This window comes from Oreochromis aureus, linkage group 10 (genome assembly GCF_013358895.1).
Source record: "Oreochromis aureus strain Israel breed Guangdong linkage group 10, ZZ_aureus, whole genome shotgun sequence".
Lineage (NCBI taxonomy): Eukaryota > Metazoa > Chordata > Actinopteri > Cichliformes > Cichlidae > Oreochromis > Oreochromis aureus.
Genome location: NC_052951.1, coordinates 32,291,584 through 32,311,573, shown reverse-complemented (window position 1 = coordinate 32,311,573; position 19,990 = coordinate 32,291,584). Strand labels below are relative to the sequence as shown.

Genomic DNA, 19,990 nt, shown 5'->3' with positions numbered 1-19,990 from the left:
TTTTTATAGAATTTATTTGGCAGTAAAGTAGATATATCAGAATAAACTATCTTCACAGTGTTTTACAGGCAAATTAAAAAGACTGACCATATTTGGAAGGGAGGGTGGAGTCTTGTATTATCAGCTAATGCTAGCTGACCTTTCACACCAAACACCAAACTAAGGCTTCGGTCACAGAGGCCTAGTGACGGGTTGGTGACCATCTGATAGCCAGAGCTTCAGGGTGGTTGCCCCAAAAGCCTTGTGATTGCTTTGGTTGCTAGAAGATTACCTGTAGTTTGCATGAAAGATGGAGACTTCTTTGCAAACCAACTACCTCGTGACCTGTGGGGAAAGTCTGACAAACGGCAATACAAACCAGAACCAGAGAGTTGTGTTACTACTGCAAACAAACCATTTCAAAAGTAAGCTTCCATAGCAGCCAACGTTTTACTTATGAAAGAAGACGATGTTAAGAAGTAGAAATATATGAAGTTGGAATTATTATTATTATTATTATTACTATTATTATTATTCTTACTATGTGTCCTCCTGGTAAAGCCTCCAGGCTGCCTTTCCTCATAGTAGCCATCCCACAAGACTTTCTCCATTTGAAGCAATGCAGTATCAGGGATTGTAACATTTAGTCCTTTCATTGAATCAGAATGTAATTATTATCTCGTTTTTAAATCAAGCTTTCAAAATACTTTGTTCTAAAAAATAACCCAAACAACTTGTAACTCGAAGTTTTCCTCTTAAATGATGCTGGAAGTCGGATTTGAAGAATTTTGGAAATTGTCTTTTATGAAAACACAAAATGGGAATAAAGTAACAAAAGAGAACTTCTATAAAAGCAGTAATGTTACAGACAGTCGTTGTCCTGTCCTGCTCAGCAGTACAAATATTATGTCATTGTGACATTATTATTTTATATTAGATGTAAACTTGATTATAAAAAGGTGTACAATATTTGCACATAAGCAAATATTTACCCCAGTGTATGCTGTTAGCGTGAACCACTCTCAGACAGGGGTTAGTATTTACAGATGGTTGCTAACTAGTCTCTAAATCTGTAACTCTGGACATTTTTTACATGGGAAGATTTCAGTATTTCAAAAATGATTGTCTGGGGGTTTTTTTTAAATAAACTTTTATCAAAAATAGTCAGTTTAATGGCAGATTATTTAATATCACAGGTGTAGGTGTAAATAACAGTAGGTGTAAATAACAGAAGTGATGTAAGAATTCTTTGTATCCTTGTACATAATATATATACGAATAACACTTACTGTCTCTCCACCTATATATCAATACCTACATATATCTATCTACATAGACGGATAGGAAAAATTATGTTGACTTGATTTTTGGATGTTAGATGATGAATCATTTTGAGTTTTGCTACTCTTTTTTGAGCATTTCAGGAAGATCGAATTCCTGCTTTTTAAAGTTGAACAGAAACATTAATGAACTCAAAAAATATTTTTCTAAACCTCATGATTCCTCCATCCGACCAGTAGATGGAGCCAGACACCTGGAAGAATTGAGTCCTGTATGGACGCTTTTATTATGGCGAGTAGAAACACTGACCAGTTTTCTAGTGTCATCTTTTTGCTCTTATGTCAGCTTCTCTGTGCAATTTGTTGTCATGTAAAAATGAAATAATTTTATTAATTATTTATTAATTTTACTTATTTAATCATGATTAAATTAAACATTCTTTAATAATTATCCTCCAGATAGTTTTGAGTCTAAATTTAAAGTAAAATATTTGCCCTCAGAATTTTTTAGTTTACATTATCATGGCCAGCTTTATGGGTAATAAAAGACAGGTCCTTGTGTTGTGAGTGATTAGACAGAGTTGTGTCCCCACAACAGTAGGAATACAAGAACACACACACACACATTCCTCTGCTGCTGGACTTTTAAACTCGCGGTGTTTTTAAAAAAAAAAAGAAAGAAAAGGCATCCTGAGAGCAAACACTCAAACCGAAGAGGAAATGAACACATTCCTGAGTCTGCTGCAGGAGCACTGTTACTCACACTGTGTGTGTGTGTGTGTGTGTGTGTGTGTGCGCGCGCGCGCTGTTTATAGAGGCCTGTAGCTGAAGACATGCAGGTTTGACCTTTGACACCAATGACCTAACCCATGGAGGTGATGTCACAATGAGATGAGTTTTAAGGAGGGTGATGTAGTTTATTTAAACCAAAGCTAAGTGTTTTAATCGACACTGATGTTTAAATTAATAAAATAATAAAATAAAACTAACAACAGTGTCAGATGTTTCAGCACTAACAGCATTATTGCAAACGCTAAGACTCGCTGACTGTGTTTTGTTACACCAGTCATATAATAACATCAACCTCTCACCTGACATAGTTTTTCAACTTATAATAATTTAAAAAGAAAACTGTGAAACTAATGAAAACCAACATGGAACATGTGACTACACTCTGGAAACTAAGCTGGGAAGTTTTTTTGAGGTTTCACAATGATCCATGAATCCTTCGTACAGTCCGCTGTGTTGGCCTAATGTGACCTCCCCAAAGCTTTAGTTTTGTTTTTGTCTGTTTGCTTTTTTAAAATACGGCAATATGAAGTATGATCTTAATTTCATGTCTGTAAAATGACTTAACTATAAAGAAGTCAGATGTTATAATGTCATACAGTTTCACCTGTTCGGCTGATACGTCCACCTGTGTGCAGACTAGTTTATTCTTTGCTAACGTGTCCATCGGGGATCCTGAATTCACATAATTTTGGTAGTTTTTGCCATCTTTATTGAAATTATGTGAGATAATTTGGCTTGCTTTGTGCTGCAGCCTCTCTGAGACCACTTTTCAGCTGTTACTGTTAATTAGCTATAAGCTTACAGACCAAGCTAGCTCATGTTAGCTGATTACTCAAATACGGTCACAGCAAGGAGCTTTAAAACAATGGTGACTTCAAGGTGGGAACCATCCATTTTTACATACAGTCAATAGTTTCGAAATATAGTTGTTGTTGTTTTCTTCTCTCTCCTTGGAAAGAACTGGAAATGTTTGCCGGCCTCAGCTTGTAAATCTGTGCTCAGATTCAAACTCTGGCTCCTTTTTGGGAATAAAAAATGCAGTTTTAGTTTGAATGATGAGCTGAGAGTCTGATTCAATATCAGCATTTCTATTCACCTTATGAGGAAATGTATTTTTCTGTGTCATGTATCTAAAAAAACTGAAATTTTAGATTCAGCCACTTCATTTTGAACATTTGAGCCTCTGTGAGACGTTTGTGTGCCTGCAGACTTTGTGTATTTCAGTGTCTTTCGGTCTCTGCTCTGGATTACAGAACTCACCGTGGGGCTCCGTCTCATTGGTTTGGTATGCGAGTTGTGTTTTTCCTGCAGACTTTTAACCCCTTGAGACTCATAAATATTTCTTTCTGAAGTCTCCAGTCTTTGTCTGCGCTCAACTGTAAAAATAAAACCCAGACAGGAGAAAGAAATCTAATAATCCCAATGAAAACACAGCTTCAGCAGCAAAGACAGAAAGGTCTGACACTGAGAATGTGCAGAACAGGGACGGCTTTTCAGAAGCAACGGTCCGAGGGCAGATTATCCTCGGACAAAAACAAACTAAATATCAAGAAAAAGTAATGACGAGATGTTTTATTTATCAGAGGTTCCTTTTGTTCGTCATGACTCCCTGAAACTGAAATGGAGGATGTCGCAAAGAGACTCACGATGCGACTGAAACATGTAAAAACTAATCTACAGTTACTAAACAACATCTGAAACACCGACAGCACCACAGGACGTGCTTTAGGACCTTTTGATTGATCCACCCTGTGAGCATGCTGTGACCGTTTCACTAGTGAAAACACAACTCAGAGTTATCTTATGTCTCTTAGATGTTTCCAGTCCTTTAAACACATTTATAAACTCAACAGTAACTCTGATTTGGTCACATTTAGTCATAAAAACATTGTTTATACTGCATCAAAGTGGGGAGGGAGGCAGCTGCAGAACATATCCTCCTGAGTGTTGGTGCAATAAAAGAATCCAGCCACGCTGGACATGGTTGAAATGCCTCACCTGTAGGAGGTGCCCTAGTCAGATGTGACCGTGGCTGGATGTGGAGGAGCAGCATCTCCGTTTCAGAGCTCAGTGAGAATTAGTGAGAATTACTTCTGTGTAATAAAATCCAATGACACAGCAAAAAGGCATGAAGCCAAGAAACAGCTGAAACCTGTGTTTAGAAAGTAAGCCGGCCCCCAAACTAACATCAGCTGACTGAGTCCGGACTGATGGCCGATAAAACGTTTTCATCACCAGTTTGTCGCACAGGTAAAAGCAAAGAAATCTCCTAAAACCTTCACAACCTCGCCGCTCGAACCATACTGACGACACACCTGAATGTGCTCATCACCACATTTCTGACAGAGGAGTCAGAAAAGTGAAGGGTTGCTCGCTTTGCTTCACAAAGAGCAAGAAAAAGCAAGTTTGCCTCGCTTAAAGCCAACGAACTTCTGGGAGAATCCGTCAGACGAGGCTGGATGTCATTGTTCACCGTGTTTGAAGGAGAGACCATAGCGCCCATCAGGCCAAAACCCCAACTGTGGAGTCTGGAGGTGGGAACATTGTGGTGTGAGGCTGATTTTCAGCACACAGCCAAGGAAAATAAAGCTGCTGCAGTGGCCCACTCAATCACCGAAGGAATCTGTGGAAAAAAGCAAAAAGATCTGAGTTCACAGAAGTCAAACTTTCACATTCATCTGGAAGAATGGGATAAAAATCCCACCAGAGCAACGCCTGTGCTAGTTTCTCCAGGACCACGAGATACTGAAGGAGTCCAGTTAGGAAATGAATCGTCTTTAACTGGGCTTAAACTTCAGCTTCTCCTTTTTTGTCCCTTTTTCAGGTCACATGATGTCTCGTGTATGAATGAGATCGGACCAAAAAACGATTAATGCCTCGTGATGTGAGATCTTCAGGGTTTTCCTTTAAAGCTCTGTGAAGGTGCTCTCACACATGCTGGTTTAAAGCTCGTTGGTCACGGCGTTCAGAGCGTTCAGCTCGTTTCACCCCCGCACAGTTTTTTTATTGCTCTAATCTGTTTCAACATCCCGACGCCCACGCCTCTTTTCTTGGACGGAAACATTCGGAGCGTCAGATCTTCATAATTTGTCTTCCTGCTGTGATAAACATCTTTCATTTCAGAGGATCCAAACGCGCCGAGTCATCGGAGGATGGAGATTTAGGAGCTTAGAGACAAACTAAATGACAAAAAAGCAGAGTTTGGATTTGTGCAGCTTCTATTTGATCCCATCAGGAAGTAAAGGAAAACTAAGAGACGTGACTGATGACGGACAAAAGGGGAGACGCTCCGTCTCACACAGACCACAGATGGGAAGCGAACCTCTGCTTTTCCTTTGTCTTCCATCTGTCCACGTGTCTGCCGCCTCCTCCAGGCGTCCCGATGTAGATGCTGATCAATGGATCAATCAATACCTTTTGTTTCCTCCAGTTTTTACTGCAAAGAAACAGCAACGAATCCACCGATTTATCCCATTCATCTGCTGGAAACTACAAAATAAGGGCGTGTGAGATTGAACCAAACATCCTGTGTGTGCGTGAACGTCACAGATTCCTACTTTTTCTGTTCCTGCGTCTTATTTTCTTTCACTGGAACCAAGTGAATATGAGACTCATTTAAAAGAAGGAAAACAGAAAAGACTAAGGACTGCTTCTGTGTTGAGCAAAAGCCACGGCTTTTAACCTCGCAGTGTCCAGTCGCCCACTCGTCCTGTTAGTGAAACTGCAGCAGATTGGTACAAACCGAAGCCACGGTGACCTCAGCGGCTGAATACTAGAGCTTTGAAGTTTGGATTTTGGGTCACGCCGTCTTCGTTTTTGGAGACGGGAGTGTTTACGCTGAAGTAAAGAAACAAAGCGTGCAGCAGCGTCACACCAAGGAACTTAAAAAATTCAAACATGAGCAGCTACACCCGCCTGTGTCACCTCCACCTGTCAGTCACACAGGCCACGCCCCTACGTTGGAAAGAAAAGGATCCTGTTGGCGGTCCTCATGAGCTCAGCACCAACACAATGACCACAAAGGAAACATTTTCTGTCGGGAACAACGGCGGCCGGTTAAAAGAGGCCGATGGTGCAGAGTCAAATTCTGTTTTGGTGCCTTGCTGAAAGGCGCCGGCGTTCATGGTCCTCCAGGATGCTCGGTCTCTCCCATGGCGCAGCAGCTCGCCCTTTCCTTCTGCCCATGATGGTTTCTCTCCTTTGGCCTCCTCAGCTTCTTTTCCCTTCAATTTTTCCTGGTGTGACATCATCGGTCCGACCCTCCTCCTCCTCCTGATGAAGCACATCTCTGCTGCACCGTCGACGCTCTTCCTGTTTGTGTCCCAGCTTTGCTTCCGTACACGAGGACAGGTGTAAAACTTTTCTGTACTGTTGCTTTGGGTTTGGCAGACGACGAACTCCAAAACTGAAACATCAATCAACCTGAAAGTCAAAGATTTTCACAGTTTGACGTTAAAAACAAAGTCAGCTCAGAAACGTTCACATGATGATGTTTCTGTTGTGTTTTGTGTTTCAAATAACTCAAAACTTAAAATAAAAACTCAAAGATAATAAAACTGTTTTGACTCAGCACATGCAGCCGGTCGACATGCTGTAATTGATCATCGATCAATAATCCTGATGTTGGCAGCGTCAGACACAGCGATGCTGCTCACACTCAGACCTCGTCCTCTGACTGAACAAACGAGGGGCGGGACTAGTCACAGCGAGTCCTCGCCTGGCTCCAGGAAGCACATTTTCATCCAGCAAGCTAAAAGTGAGAAACATCGCAAACAGATTTTTAAAGGTTAAAAATGACAGATCAACACACTCTGACCAATGCGCCGTCTTTTAGCTCCGTTTTTGGTCTCCTTCACCTGTAAAACCCCTGACAGACCACCTTTAGCTCCACACAAAGCCATGAATAGTTTCACATGTGTCGAGCCTTCATGCTGCAGTTAGGCTGAGCAGAGCGAGCTGTCAAAAACTGTCACGTGTATTTAGAAAAAGCTGCAACGCAACATTTAGGATTCAAATATATGTCACGCATAGACAAAGACTGTACATAAAAGATGGACGTAGCCATTAGTTTCTGGATTTTGCATTTGGAAGAAACAACTTTGGTGCGTGGACCACCGTCCTGTTGCTTTTTTTGTTTGTTTGTTTTACAGTAAGAAGTGACCATATTTGGATGATACTGGAATTTTCAGGTAATATTAACAAACTTGATTAATCAAAGTAGCCACGCCCCTAAATCCAGTGTCCAGGTGGCTCATTCATGAGGAGGAAACTATCCACTGGGACCAAACATGGTTAATTCTGCTGGACAGCTGAACATTTTAACACAGGAGTGTATGAGGGCGGACTCACTGCTGAAGGCAGCCCCAAGTGGCCATGAGAGGAACTGCAGCTTTCTGCACAATGAAAAATAAAATATCCCCCAAATTATCTGAGTGAGTCGTTTAACTGTATTTCAAATGTATTTAAGGTGAAAAAGATTATTTTGAGGCTGATTTAAACGAAGTTTTAAAAATTTGCACTCAGAGATATCATGCTGTGCAAGATCCTTTTTTCTTTTTCTTTTTTTTTTTTTTAACTTGTCCGATTTTGCATCAAATTTTAAAAACTTTCCTGTTTTTCCGCCTCTACACCAGCTTTCATTAAATTCATCTGGGCAAGTTTTTTGTGCCTAATCTTGAATTATGGTGCAGAGCTGAAAATAGTTTTTTTTATCAGAGACTCGCTGTACCCACTCCCACAAACCGGCCAAGCACACAGCGTTTCAGTCGTCTGACAGCCCGGGGAGAGAAAACTGGCAGTAATTTATGATCCCATGATGCATTAATACTGTGAGGAGTAAACACGTATGCACGGTGTTCTGGTAGTGTTGAGGTTTTTGAAAGGTGGTGCAGATTTTTGCAGTCATGATAAAGTGTCTGAGCAGTTATTTACTGTGGAGAACTTCGGGGAGGTAAAGTGTGGGTAAAAATGGGAGCTAAAGGGTTGCTCTGCATGCAAATAAACACAAGAGGAACGAGTGCAGCGGGGTTCAGAGAGCTGAATGGTGGGCAGAGGGAGCTTCAGCGGCTTCACCTTGAACATAATCGCTGTCTGTGCCAATTAAAGAGCCCACCAGCGTCCCCGCCCCTCCTCCATTATCCTCTGGCCTCTGAGAGCCGAGGGAAGGTATGTGGGCTTGGCGCCAGCCGCTGGGCCCGCATGGGAGACAAACACCGAGGCGGCCTGCGTGGGGTTCAGCTCTCTGAGGCAGCCTGGTTTCCACAGCAACGGCCACCGCCGCAAGCCGGGAAAAACCTCCTAAATGTCAACTTTTCCAGGAAACGGGGAGAAAAGAACCTCATTTTAAAGTCTCATTGCTTACAGGGTCCCCAAAAACCCCCAAAGACGGCTTCGAGAGACATTCTTGGGCCATTCGGTCATCAGAGGTTCGTTTTGTCCAAGTTTGGTGCTGTTAATCTCCAGCTTCAACCAGATTTTATAGCTTTCATGCAAACCTGATGTGTCTTTGCACTCCCACCACACTGTCAGTCAGTTTGTACTTAACTCACACTGTAAGAATGTCTTCTGTTTGTTTCACTTCGTGTGAATGACAATAAAAACTCACACTCTGTTTTTTGTTCCATGCCGTCTTCCTGAAGAGTTTAATGTCAGATTTGTGTGCTGCTGTCACATATATGTCACATATTTCATTTGTCAGAAACACAGATTTTTCTGTAGATTTTATTTGTCTGAACTTCAGTATCGTAACACAGCAGCTCCTCTCCTCTCAGTCAGAGCTATGCCATCACATTCACACATCTGCTTTCATGATGCATTTAGGGATCACCTGTAAATTGTAGCTAAAACAAAAAAAAATTGGTTTCAGGTTAAAAGAGCCCTGCAGTAGCAGTATGTAACCCTCGTGTCCCCATGTTCACCCTCAGAGTGCCAAACTTACCCAAAATTCACCAAATTCTTCCTTTAACCCTAAAACTCTTAATCTGAAAATCAGACAAATGAACTAATGGGTTAAAAGTCGAATCATCTTTTATACATTTAGTTTTTGGCCTCTATGTTTCGAAATGTCAGCGTAAGCGTTGCGGCTGCTAAAATGTTAACTTTCTGAAGTCAGAGGTTCGGGTTATCAGCCAGGTTAGCGAGCTGACACACGGGTAGTGAAACAGCATTTTTAGGGACCCTGCGGTCGCCACATCCTCCTGTAGAAGCTGCAAAGGACTCAATGGTCTGAGTATTCATGGCTGAACCAGAGGATATCTCCAGACAGCTACAACAGTAAGAAAAATAATGCTTGGGTTCAGATTTCTGTTACCAGCTGAGCGGTGACGGCTACTTTCAGGGACCTGCAGCACGTTTTTCTCTGGATTTTCTCTGGACGCAGCCACTCTTTGTGCAGACGAGAGCCTGACGTCTTAGTAATAAAAAACCTTTGTGTGTACGTGTGGTGATTAAACTTGAACATAAGAGACTCAGGAATGCATTAATGCCACTGAATGTCCTCACAAAGATAGTGAAACAAATATGTGTGTGTATTAGCTCCTCCCCCTGTACACAGAGTGGAGCAGTCGCTCCAACAGGAAACATCTTTGGCTGAATATATGAGAACCGCTCAACCAAACAACCTGACACTCAACACTGAGCTTACGGAGGTCCTCAGAAACCCACCAGCTGAGTCTGAAGTGGATCAGCTGACCGTGGACGCTTCTGTCCATCTATCTGTTTGAAGGTCAACATTTAGAGCTGCTGTCAGTGCAGTAGTCTCCCTGTAACATGTTTATTGGCAGCATGTCATACTCAGGTACATTTCTGTACTTTAACGTGAAGATTTTGGTGCTTTTTCATTTCAGTTTTTTTTTTCATTTATAGTCCTAGGAGCATCGACCAATCACATTTCAGCAGGTAACCTGAAAATGAGCGACTGTACATAAGAACTGATGCTTTTTACAACTTCACTCATGACTTCAATCATGTGTTGATTGATTGAAATCCACTGTGATGTTGTTAAGAAGCAAAACTACAAAACAAGTCTTTGTCCAACGTATTCTTGATCTCACTGTTTCTGTTCTCTCAAAAATTAAATCACCACAAAAGTCTGTCGTGTTTCACTTGGTCCACAGATGAATCCACTCGAAGCCCAGACCTCCGATCGTTTCTCATCCTGCTGATCTGACTGACAACACGTTTAAAAACGTCTGCGTAACAGCGATGAGTCTGACACGTCATCAAAAAATGAATGAAAAACAATTTATACACATTAAAAAACAAAATCAGGCTCAGGTAAACAATCTGTGGAAACTGTTTAATGCTCAAATGTAACTTTATTTATAGAAAGCAGACTCAACATTTTCTTTCTGTGTTACAGTCTCATCTGTGTTTCTTTGAATGAAGCTGTATTGTTCATGGAAACAAGTCGACATCTGTCTGCCTGCGCTGCAGTTTTTCATCTGGTAAATACTTTATTCAGACGGAGCAGAGTATTTATATTAATACTAATGTTGAAAACACAAGAAACAGAATAAACTGGTTTTAACTTTTAACTTTTAACTGTTAACGTCGCCCGTCTTCAGTATTCAGCTTGTTTCCTGCTTCATGTTCAAACTGCCTCCAAACCATCCACAAACCACTGGGAGTGCGATCTGGCGAGCAGTCCTGGAGACGGTCTGAGTCAGGGATTGGTCCGAGGAGGCGGCGGTGTCATCAGGTCCTGCTGATTATTCCTCACAAACAAATCAGCCCACAGAGGCTGACAGAGGTCAGCTGTTGAAAACAGCTTCAGCTGCTCCTCAGCTCTCATCATCTGATCTGCTTTTTAAAACCAGAGCGCCATGCTGGAATCCATAGCAACAGGCAAACTTACCAGGCAGCTCTGCCACTTAGTGGTTTTCATGAGAGACTTGTTATTAACAAAACATGGGACCCACGTGCCTCCAGACGACTTCACTAATGCACCACCCGGCTGATGGAGGCTCCTTCTGAAGTGGTTGATGCCCCCATTACAGTCCTAAAAAGGTTTTTAATCCACAGATTGTCAAAGAAGAAGCCCTGAACGCTAACAGGAGGAGGAGGCCACCCTTTGGTTACTGCAGTCTAAGTGCAGCCATCTTGGTTTCTTTGGAGCTGGAAGCGACCATATTTGGACAAGAGAGTGGAAGTTATCGGCTGCTCCTAGCAAGACTGGTTTTTAAGCTAATGCATCACACCGACACTGCACCCTCTAATACTGAGAGCTAAATAACAGGCTAACAAAATCTTAGACTTTAATTCACCCAAACTTGGAGGACAGACTTCAAGGACGCAGCACAGCAGCACAAACTCGGCCCGCAGGTCAAGTTCAATGACTCCGGAGAGCCAAGGCCGAGGCTACCAGCTCCAGCTCTAACCAAAGGAGCCACACGCCAAACCTGAAGCCTCAATCAAGTTAAAAAAGAAGCGTTATAAAAACAATCACCTGCCATGCTGCAATTATAAAGGAGGAAATGATCCACAGAGACCCAAACGGTTTCTGTAAACGTGCTTATTTCTGCGGTAAAGTTCAACATTTTTACGTGACAGTATACGACAGCAGCATCTGGTGGCCACCAGAGGAACTGCAGGTTTTACCACATCAGCTTCGACCTGATAATTTCGCCAAACTCTGATCAGAGAAACTTACAGAAAACACAAAGGAAGTTCAGAATGTTTCATGTGTTACTCTGAGGAAGATTACAGCCTCCTCATCACTCTGAAGGTCATCGGCTAATGAGAAGGTTGGTGGTTCAATTCCCAGCTGCTCCGGTCTGCGTGATGTGTTCATCAGTGTGGATCTTAGACTGAAAGCATTTAGATGTAGAAAGGTGCTGTTGTGAGTGAGGCATGCTCAGGAACCCTCCATTTACCAGTTAAAGCCCCGCCCACAGAAAAGCGTACATCACAGTGCATTCACTCTCAGGTCACTCTCACCTGGTGCTGTTCCAGCTGGAAATGCTTCACATAATGAAATCAGTAACTCCTGTAAGTCCAACAGCTTCACTTCACTTTGTTCTCCTGGACCTGTGTGATGTCACAGGGAAAGAGCAGAGTAGATTAGAACAGAACAGAATAGAAAAAACTTTATTATCCACATCAGTGGGAGATTGCCTTTGGTTCACCAAATTAAAACACTGAGTGTCACTGCAGAAATGCATCCTTGTTCACAAGGTAACCAGGTGTGAATATCAAACAGCAAGTTTGACATTCACACCTGGTTTCGTACTTATTGACCTCCTTTATCCGGTATTTCCTCTTTGCTCGAGCTCCTTGTTTTTTGTAAGTGCTGTAAGACGATCTGAGTACAGCGCATGTTAAACAGTAACAGCAGTGAATAATGTAAAAGTAATGATTTGCCACGGTGACACGGACATTCACTCAAATCTTCCTCCTTTCGGACAAATTTAAACTTTAACTGTTTCTGTACAGCTGCAGGAGTTCAACCGTCGGCACTAGGACCCATCGGACTGTGACCAGCTGATCTTCCGGCGCTAGGACCCCGCGGACACCGCGCTCCTCTCTTTGTCTCCACCAGTCAGCGCCGCCTCCTCCTCCTGCTGCTGCTGCCGTCCTCCTGTAGTCTCACTCCGAGTCTCTCCCCATCAGCAGCGGCTGGATGCTTGCAGGGACGGAAACATGGCTGTGAATCTCGGCAAGAACCGGCTGGCCCTGCTCACCGCCTACCAGGACGTCATCGACGAGACCACGGACACCGACTGGTGAGTCCTGCGGCCCTGTTCTCCTGTCCTCTCCTGGTTCTGCTCCTGCTCCCGCTCCTCTCACGGCTCCTCTCGGGGTTTCGTTGTTCGGGTTGTTGCGCGCTGATGATGCGCAAGGCAGGACTGGGGCACCACCACCTTCATCATCATCATCGTCAGTACAGCTGGTGTAAAGTAGGGACGGAGCGGGGTGCGGTTGTTTCGGGTCTGCAGAGTTTGTGTCAGAGAGCTGCAGGTCTTTTTTTTTTTTTTTTTTTTTTTAGGGGGCGGGGGGTCCCGAGCTGCCCGAGCTGCCCCGCAGTGCAGACTCAGCGGGGAAACGTGCGCCACTGTCTGCGTAAAATGCGCTTTGTTTGCCCTCAGTCCGCCGGGACCGGCTTCACTCCCAGCTGGAAGCAATTTCAGGCTTTTGTGCAAAGCGATGCAGAGGTGTGTGTGTGTGTGTGTGGTGGTCCAGAGATACTGATGAGCCCCTGCATCCTTAAACCAGGAGGAAGAGGGGCGAGGCCGGTGGGTGGGATGGAGGGAGGAGGGGAAAGAAGGGGTGGAGGCTTCCATCATCCCCCTTTGTGGCGTTTCTGCACTGGGAAATGGTGCAAGAGGGTCAATAACAAAATTATTCATTTGATCTGCCGAGCAGTACGGTGGCCCAGAGGTGCAAAACACAACGACACGAAGAAAAACGCAACAACTTTTTAGAAACATAAAATCAAAAAAACACAACTGTGAAACCAAACTGGACTCAAGAATGTCACGAGAACATGAAGATACAAAACCAAAAATACTACGAAGTAGTAAAACTATGAAACAAAAGAACAGAAAAGTAAAAAACAAAATAAAAACACTATTACAAAGAAAAATAATTCAGCCGTGTTTAGGAAAACCCCGTCAACATTCAGGGAAAGAAACAAAACCAGAGTCTTTGGAACATCTCATGACATTCCAGGAAAAAATGTGACAACATTGGGAAAAACCCCAAAACGATTAAACATTAAACCAAAAAAAATGAAAACATGGGATTTAAGAAAACAATAACATTTCACAAAAACCCGACAAGAAGCAGGAACAGCAAAAAAAGGAAAAATTAGCATTTTGGAAAAAGATTTTTGAACAGGAGACCAACACAGGAAGTGACTAACAGGAAGTGACTAATAGCAATGTGGTGATCTGAAACTGTAGAAGTGGGCGGGCCCAGAGTTAAAACTCTCTTGACTTCAAGGCGATCATTGAAGTGATTTTGTTTACTGAAATATAATGTTTGGCTATTTGTTGATCGATCAGTATCGGCAGTTGCTGCGGCCAATAAATGAAAGTGTAAAGGGGAAAAAGGAGAAGCGCCCTTCGGCCATGTTGTGAATGTTGAGTTGGGGTAAAGTGCAAACGAGTAAATAAAAATAGATAATAAACGTCTGAAAGAAAAGAATATTGGCCACTATATCGGATTTGTAAAATCACCAGATATCAGTATCGGTCTTAAAAATCTGATATCAGGCTGATATCAAAAACATGAAAAAATCAGGCTACGTTCACACTGCAGGTCTTAATGCTCAATTCCGATTTTTTGATCAAATCCGATTTTTTTTGTCTGCTTGTTCACACTACAAATAAAATGCGACAGCAAACGCGCTCTAGTGTGAACGCTCAAAGCGGCCGCATGCGCAAAAGAAGACGTCACACACAACGCGCTCTGTTTAGACCCAGAGCAAACAGTATTGTTTGACTGATTGCCCTTAATATAAAGACTTCGGACTTTACGTTTCCCAATTTTTGCTTTAAGTTATTTTGTTATTTACATAATAATGTAAATAACCTAATAATGATCCTTATTGCTGTTTTAGAGGAGCGGTGCTTCAAAGGATAATCTGCAGATTTCTGTCAGAATCTGCAGATTATACAGTACAAATAAAATGTTCACGTTGTCTTCCCAACAGTTTCACTAACATCCACACTCGATGGCCAGGAAGCGTTCGTGATGTCTTCTCGGGCGCTTCTCCGGCGCTGATAATTGGTGTCTGTCTTGTGTCAGTGACGTAAAAGACGGATTTAATGCGACATGACCGTTCAAACAGCAGTCGCTTTCTAAAACATCGGATATGTATCGGATTCAGTACCACATACGAAAGTGACCCAGATCGGATTTGAAAATATCGGATTTGTGCCGTTCACACTGTCATACCATGATTGGATATGGGTCGCATAGGGTCAAAAAAAATCGGATTTGATGCGCTTTCGCCTGCAGTGTGAACGTAGCCTCAGTTTTCAGGTGTGTTGTTGTGTTTGGCACCTCTAGGCTACCATACAGCAAACCATGGCCCAAGTAAAACTATGTGTATATGAAGTACTGGTCCCAGCTGCTCCCTAATGGAATCAAACCAGTAACCTTTTGCTGGCAGACGTGTAAACCACTGCACCGTGGAGCCGCTGCACTGAAACATTATTATTAATATTTATTAACAGACAAAGATCAGGCTTTAATCTCTAATCTTAGAAAACCTCTTGTATAAAATTCCATCTATGAAGAAGGCAAACAGACCAGCGCTCACTGGTTTAACAATGACTCACTCCCACAGATCTACAGATACAGCCCCACTGGCTGCAGTGATGTATTAAAGTAAATGTTTATTGCATGGACTTTGTTGCTGAAACACCAAAAGCACTCTTAGGTTTAGAGTTTTTCATTTTGTAGCCGAGCAGGAAGGTCACCAAGCTGAATTTCCCCGGCAGCCTGTGAATCTAGAGCAGCAAAGTTTTAGGTGAATCCCAGAGAAAAAAAAGAGGAATTTCAGAAACCTCGGCCTGGTTTTGGTGCCGGCACATCCTTCCTGTTCTCTGTTTGTGTTTGACTCGGAACAAAAAGGGGAAGGAGCTGATTTGTTTAGTTTCAGAAGCTGCAGCATGTAGAGGAGCTGGTTAGCTTAGAGGAGGTAATATTTGACTTGGACTGCAGGTTTAATGTTAAACTCCAGCCTCTGTCCTTGAACATGATAAGGCAGCAGTCATAACAACTCCACCTGTTCCCCTGATTAAAAATCAGGTGTCCTTGGTTAAAGTGGAGCCATTAAAGGTTGTTTGGACACAAACGCTGAGTCTGAAATGTGAACCTGAGCCATCTGCTGCAGGTCGTGAGGCCAGGTGAGGTCAGCCTGGCCTCTGTGGTTAGACTCAGTCACGAGGAAATCCAACCGCCTCACTCACTCTGTCCACAGGGGGCGTGCACATGGATGGTAATATATTTTTAGTTGATTAGCTTCCACAACAACACGAAGCCTTGTTTAGTGTTACCACAAACCCGAGCAGATCATTGATTGATTATTGATAAATGATTAAACCCATGTGATCACACACTGTGCTCGTCGTCCTGAGGTGGGAGTCGCTCTGGTTGTTGTAGTATAGTTGCAGCTACAGTTGAGCAATATGTTGCCCTCACTCAGCAACGTCAGCAGGGTTAGTGCTGGAGTTAGAGGTTTTGTGGTCCAGTGGTTAGCACCATCGCCTCACGGGAACAAAGGTCTCGGGTCCAAATCCAGCCTGGTGTGTTTACTGCTTCTTCACCCAGTCCAAAATCCTTCATGGGGCTAACTGGTGACTCTGAATTGGCTGTAGACATGAACGGTTGTTTGTCTCTCTGTGTTAGCTCTGCGACTCACTGGCCACCTGACCAGGTGTGCCCTCTCGCCTCAGCCTGACTTAACCCTGAAGTGATGGAAAATGGATGGAGGGTACCTTTCATTAAAATCCATCTTTTCCTTTAGGTCTGACAGGTTTTCCAAAAAGGTAAAAGAAAAAGAAAAAAGAAAGGCTATAGCTTAAGGGTGGAGGTTAACCTAACCCCAACCTGATGTTAAGACAAAAATATTCCAGCCACCCACCAACAGTCCAGTGTGGACAGTCATCAGGTCGGCGGATCCACTCTATAGTTTTATATTGAAGTGTCTGTGGGCACCATGTTGAACTCTGAGTTGTTCTGTGTCACAACATTTGACAAGGTAACTAAAACAAATTTTGCTGTCTGGGACACTTTTTTAAATTTTGAGTTATTTTGTCACCGTTTTCAGTCACTAACTCCACAGTTTGACTCATGTAGAGCAAAACCAAAACTCTTTTTCAGTGGCTGCAAACAAACAAGCTTATTTGTGAAAAAACAAACAAACCTTATTTGCAGAGCCAAAGTGCGCCCTATGCTCTCTGAACATGTGAGACGATCGGGGTTCAGCACTCAGGTGACGTGTGGAGCTGCAGTGTGAGCTTCAGTCAGAAATGTAACACATGAGGCTGCAAACGTGAATGTTTCTGTTTCATAAGTAAGAAACTTCATCACAGCTGTTTGAGCAGGTTTTGAGATTTCCGGCATTCAAACGGTTTCACCGGTTGAATCATCAAAGAACTGAAAGGCTCAGAGTGGGATGTGACCCCAGGTTGTATCCTGTGTCCACAGCGTGATGGTGCAGCAAAGTTTGCTGTTTGGATCGTTAATAATCTCTTTAAAAGGTCTGTGGAACCAAAATTTTAGATTCTGATTCAACAGAAGCTGAAATCTCCAACAGCTCACCAGAGTTTCACTAATATGGAATATGGTTAATATGGTTTGCTCAAAAACTGAGCATCAGAAACAACAGAGGCGCCTCTGCTGGGCTGGTTTTGGTTTATTTACAGGAGATTTCGTCATCGATACAAAGACAAACATCCAGGACAAATTTCCGCCTCTGTTCCCGGAGATGTGGCTCGTCACAGCCTGACACCGAGCTCTCCAAGGGTGCAGAAACATCGCTGTTCAGGTGTTGATGGAGGCAAGAAATGATGCTTTTTCCACCCTCGAGTCTCTCGCGGCGTCACCAAACTGTAAAAGTGTAAATTACGTGTTTGTGTCAGCTGACCTGCTCGTGTGAGCGCGAGCTGTCAGGCTGAAAAGTTAACGTTTCCTGTAACGGCGTTCGGATTTAGTGGGATGATCCGGCGGGGCAGGGAGATGATGCGGAGGGCCTCAGGCCTGCCCCCGTTTTTCACACTCGATGGGATTCAAACAAAGGCAGAAACCTCCAAACACGCTGACCCCAAACAACACGGGACCCCCCCCACCGCCAAACACCCTCCACCTCCACACTACCGCCCTCTGCCCTACTCTGCTTTCCCAGAGAGCGGATTTAGGAGCTGGATAAATGGAGTCTCAGGAGCTTCTCCTCAAATCTGGTTTTTCGGGCACACCAGTCCAGATAAGACGAGTTCCTCTGACCTGGTTTTGTCGATAAAATAATAATGCATTTATTTATCTCCCAGCAGCTTCACGTCACCTTCACTGCAAACAGAAATACCTTTTTTCCTGCAATTTAGACGTTTGGGGCTATTTTCGTGCCAGTCCACCTTGAACAGGTTAAACATATTTCCCTGTGGTCTGCATCCGTCTGTGTGGTTTCCCAGAGATAAGTGCCTCATATTAAAAATGATCGAATTAAATGTCACTCGTGTTCTAATAAGAAACATTATTTGAAAGCAGCAGTGTCCTTTTCCAACAATCATGAAACGACCCGACTATAAAAATTAGAAACTTTAGTTTTTCAAATGTTGTTGATGATGAATCGGGGAAAGAACCGTTCAGCAGGCTAATCGATGATTTTTGGATAAAGCTGCGTCGTCTTCTCTTGTAAATCTTTGCTTCTGTCGTCCTGTCGCCGGCAGGACTCAGTCAGGAAGCTGTAGAGGTTTGTTCGTTAATTACACGCCGCCCTCACATCACGCTCGTCCCCTGTGAACAGGTCTTATCTCGGCCTCGCTCGCTCGAACATCCGTCGTCACAGGCGGCGCGAACTTCAGAACGCCATCAGCCACGAGGGTCTGAGAGCAGCGAGTCGAAGTGATAACGAGCGGGAGGAATCCAGATGACGGATGAGTCGGCTACGTCGCTTATTCAGTCGGAGAGAAGCGTGAAGCTCCGTCCCAGCTGATAACAGGACAGACGAGGCCTCTGTTAGACTTCATGAACCTCGGAGCGTCAAACACAAAGGAAACATCTGCACGATGACTTTGGGTTTAATGATGGCGTCAGGGTAAATGGATTTATCCTGAGCAGCAAACACAGTCACTCCTAAGGACGAAGACATGCAGAGAGAGCGCTGTGATGAACGCTGTTTAAGTGTAAAATTACCAAAAATCTAAATTTACTTTCCTGTTTTAGTCCACATAAAAATATCTGAGAAACTACCGACAGCTCCCTCAGGATTAACCCTGATGACTTTAGTAGTAGTCAGTACCACGGGGAACACTGGCATAACATTAGAGTGTAAAGTTCTTGATTTTTTTCATTCAAAGATTAATCTAATCAGGCTTTAAACATAAGGAGGTAGTGCAACAGACAGTGAAGTGCATGTTAAAGACCAAAGAAAACATTATTGTTATAAAAATATATATATTTTAATCCACCAGCAGTCGTGACATCTAAAAACACTGTCAAAAATGAAAGGCAACAAAAAACAACTTTCTTTGTAATGTCTGCTTGTATTTTAAGAAGTGCCGCATTTGGGTAAAAATATTACCAATAAATCAAAATTAGAGGAACAAGCGTTTGTATGCGTCAGCTGCAATGAACATGGAGAAAAACAATAGTGAAATGTAATTATACTTTGTTACTATACAAGTTAAATAAAGCATTTATGGGCCGTAAACAACAAGCTGTGCTTTTTATTTAAAAAAAAAAAAAAAAAAGAAGAAGAAGAAAGAAACAAAAAAGGTACCAACAGCACAAACATGGTCCAAAGGTTAGGGTCAGTACTAGTTAGCTGAGGACTAGCTAACAGCTAGTTAGCTTGTGAGTAAAGAAAATAAATACAAATGTATGAATTACAGTTTTTATAAAAGTGGAAATTAGTAAAAAAATTTAAAATTATTTTTTATTTCCTGAAGTGTTTTGTTTGTTTAAAGCTTCCTGTCGGGTAATGCATGCTAGCAGAGTTAGCCTGTAACGGTAACTCTGATGTACAGTGTGTTAACTATATTAAACTTGTATATAAATTGTGTATATAAGTTGTGTATCTCGACCTGCCCAAAACTGACGAGGAATTTTGTCAGACTGAAGAGCTCAAACAGACGGTGATGTGCGGGAGGAGGCTCTGGCAAATATGAAGCATGTTACATCATTTTTAAAGCATGAGGGCTTTTAAACTGATAAGACTGGGTTGTTCACCGCCTCGGAGCATTGCAGGCAGCGGTAATGAGCACTCCTGACGG

General features: G+C 42.9%; 1 protein-coding gene and 1 long non-coding RNA gene across 3 annotated transcripts in view; one reads left to right on the top strand and one right to left on the bottom strand.

Annotated features, from left to right (window-relative positions):
• Positions 1-10,344: 10,344 nt before the first annotated feature.
• On the bottom strand, positions 10,345-12,560 carry LOC120442368. The gene is made up of 3 exons (XR_005614683.1): positions 12,426-12,560; positions 11,988-12,077; positions 10,345-11,857 (listed from the first exon to the last, which is right to left on the bottom strand). It is a non-coding gene; the product is annotated as an uncharacterized LOC120442368 (long non-coding RNA).
• dbn1 (drebrin 1) overlaps positions 12,507-19,990 on the top strand; it is a 131,260-nt gene continuing 123,776 nt past the window's right edge. For both annotated transcript variants that reach the window (XM_039618795.1, XM_031750276.2), the window contains exon 1: positions 12,507-12,772. In XM_039618795.1, coding sequence (XP_039474729.1) covers positions 12,690-12,772 — 83 coding nt within the window. In that variant the 5' untranslated portion in view covers positions 12,507-12,689. The remainder of the gene's footprint in view (positions 12,773-19,990) is intronic.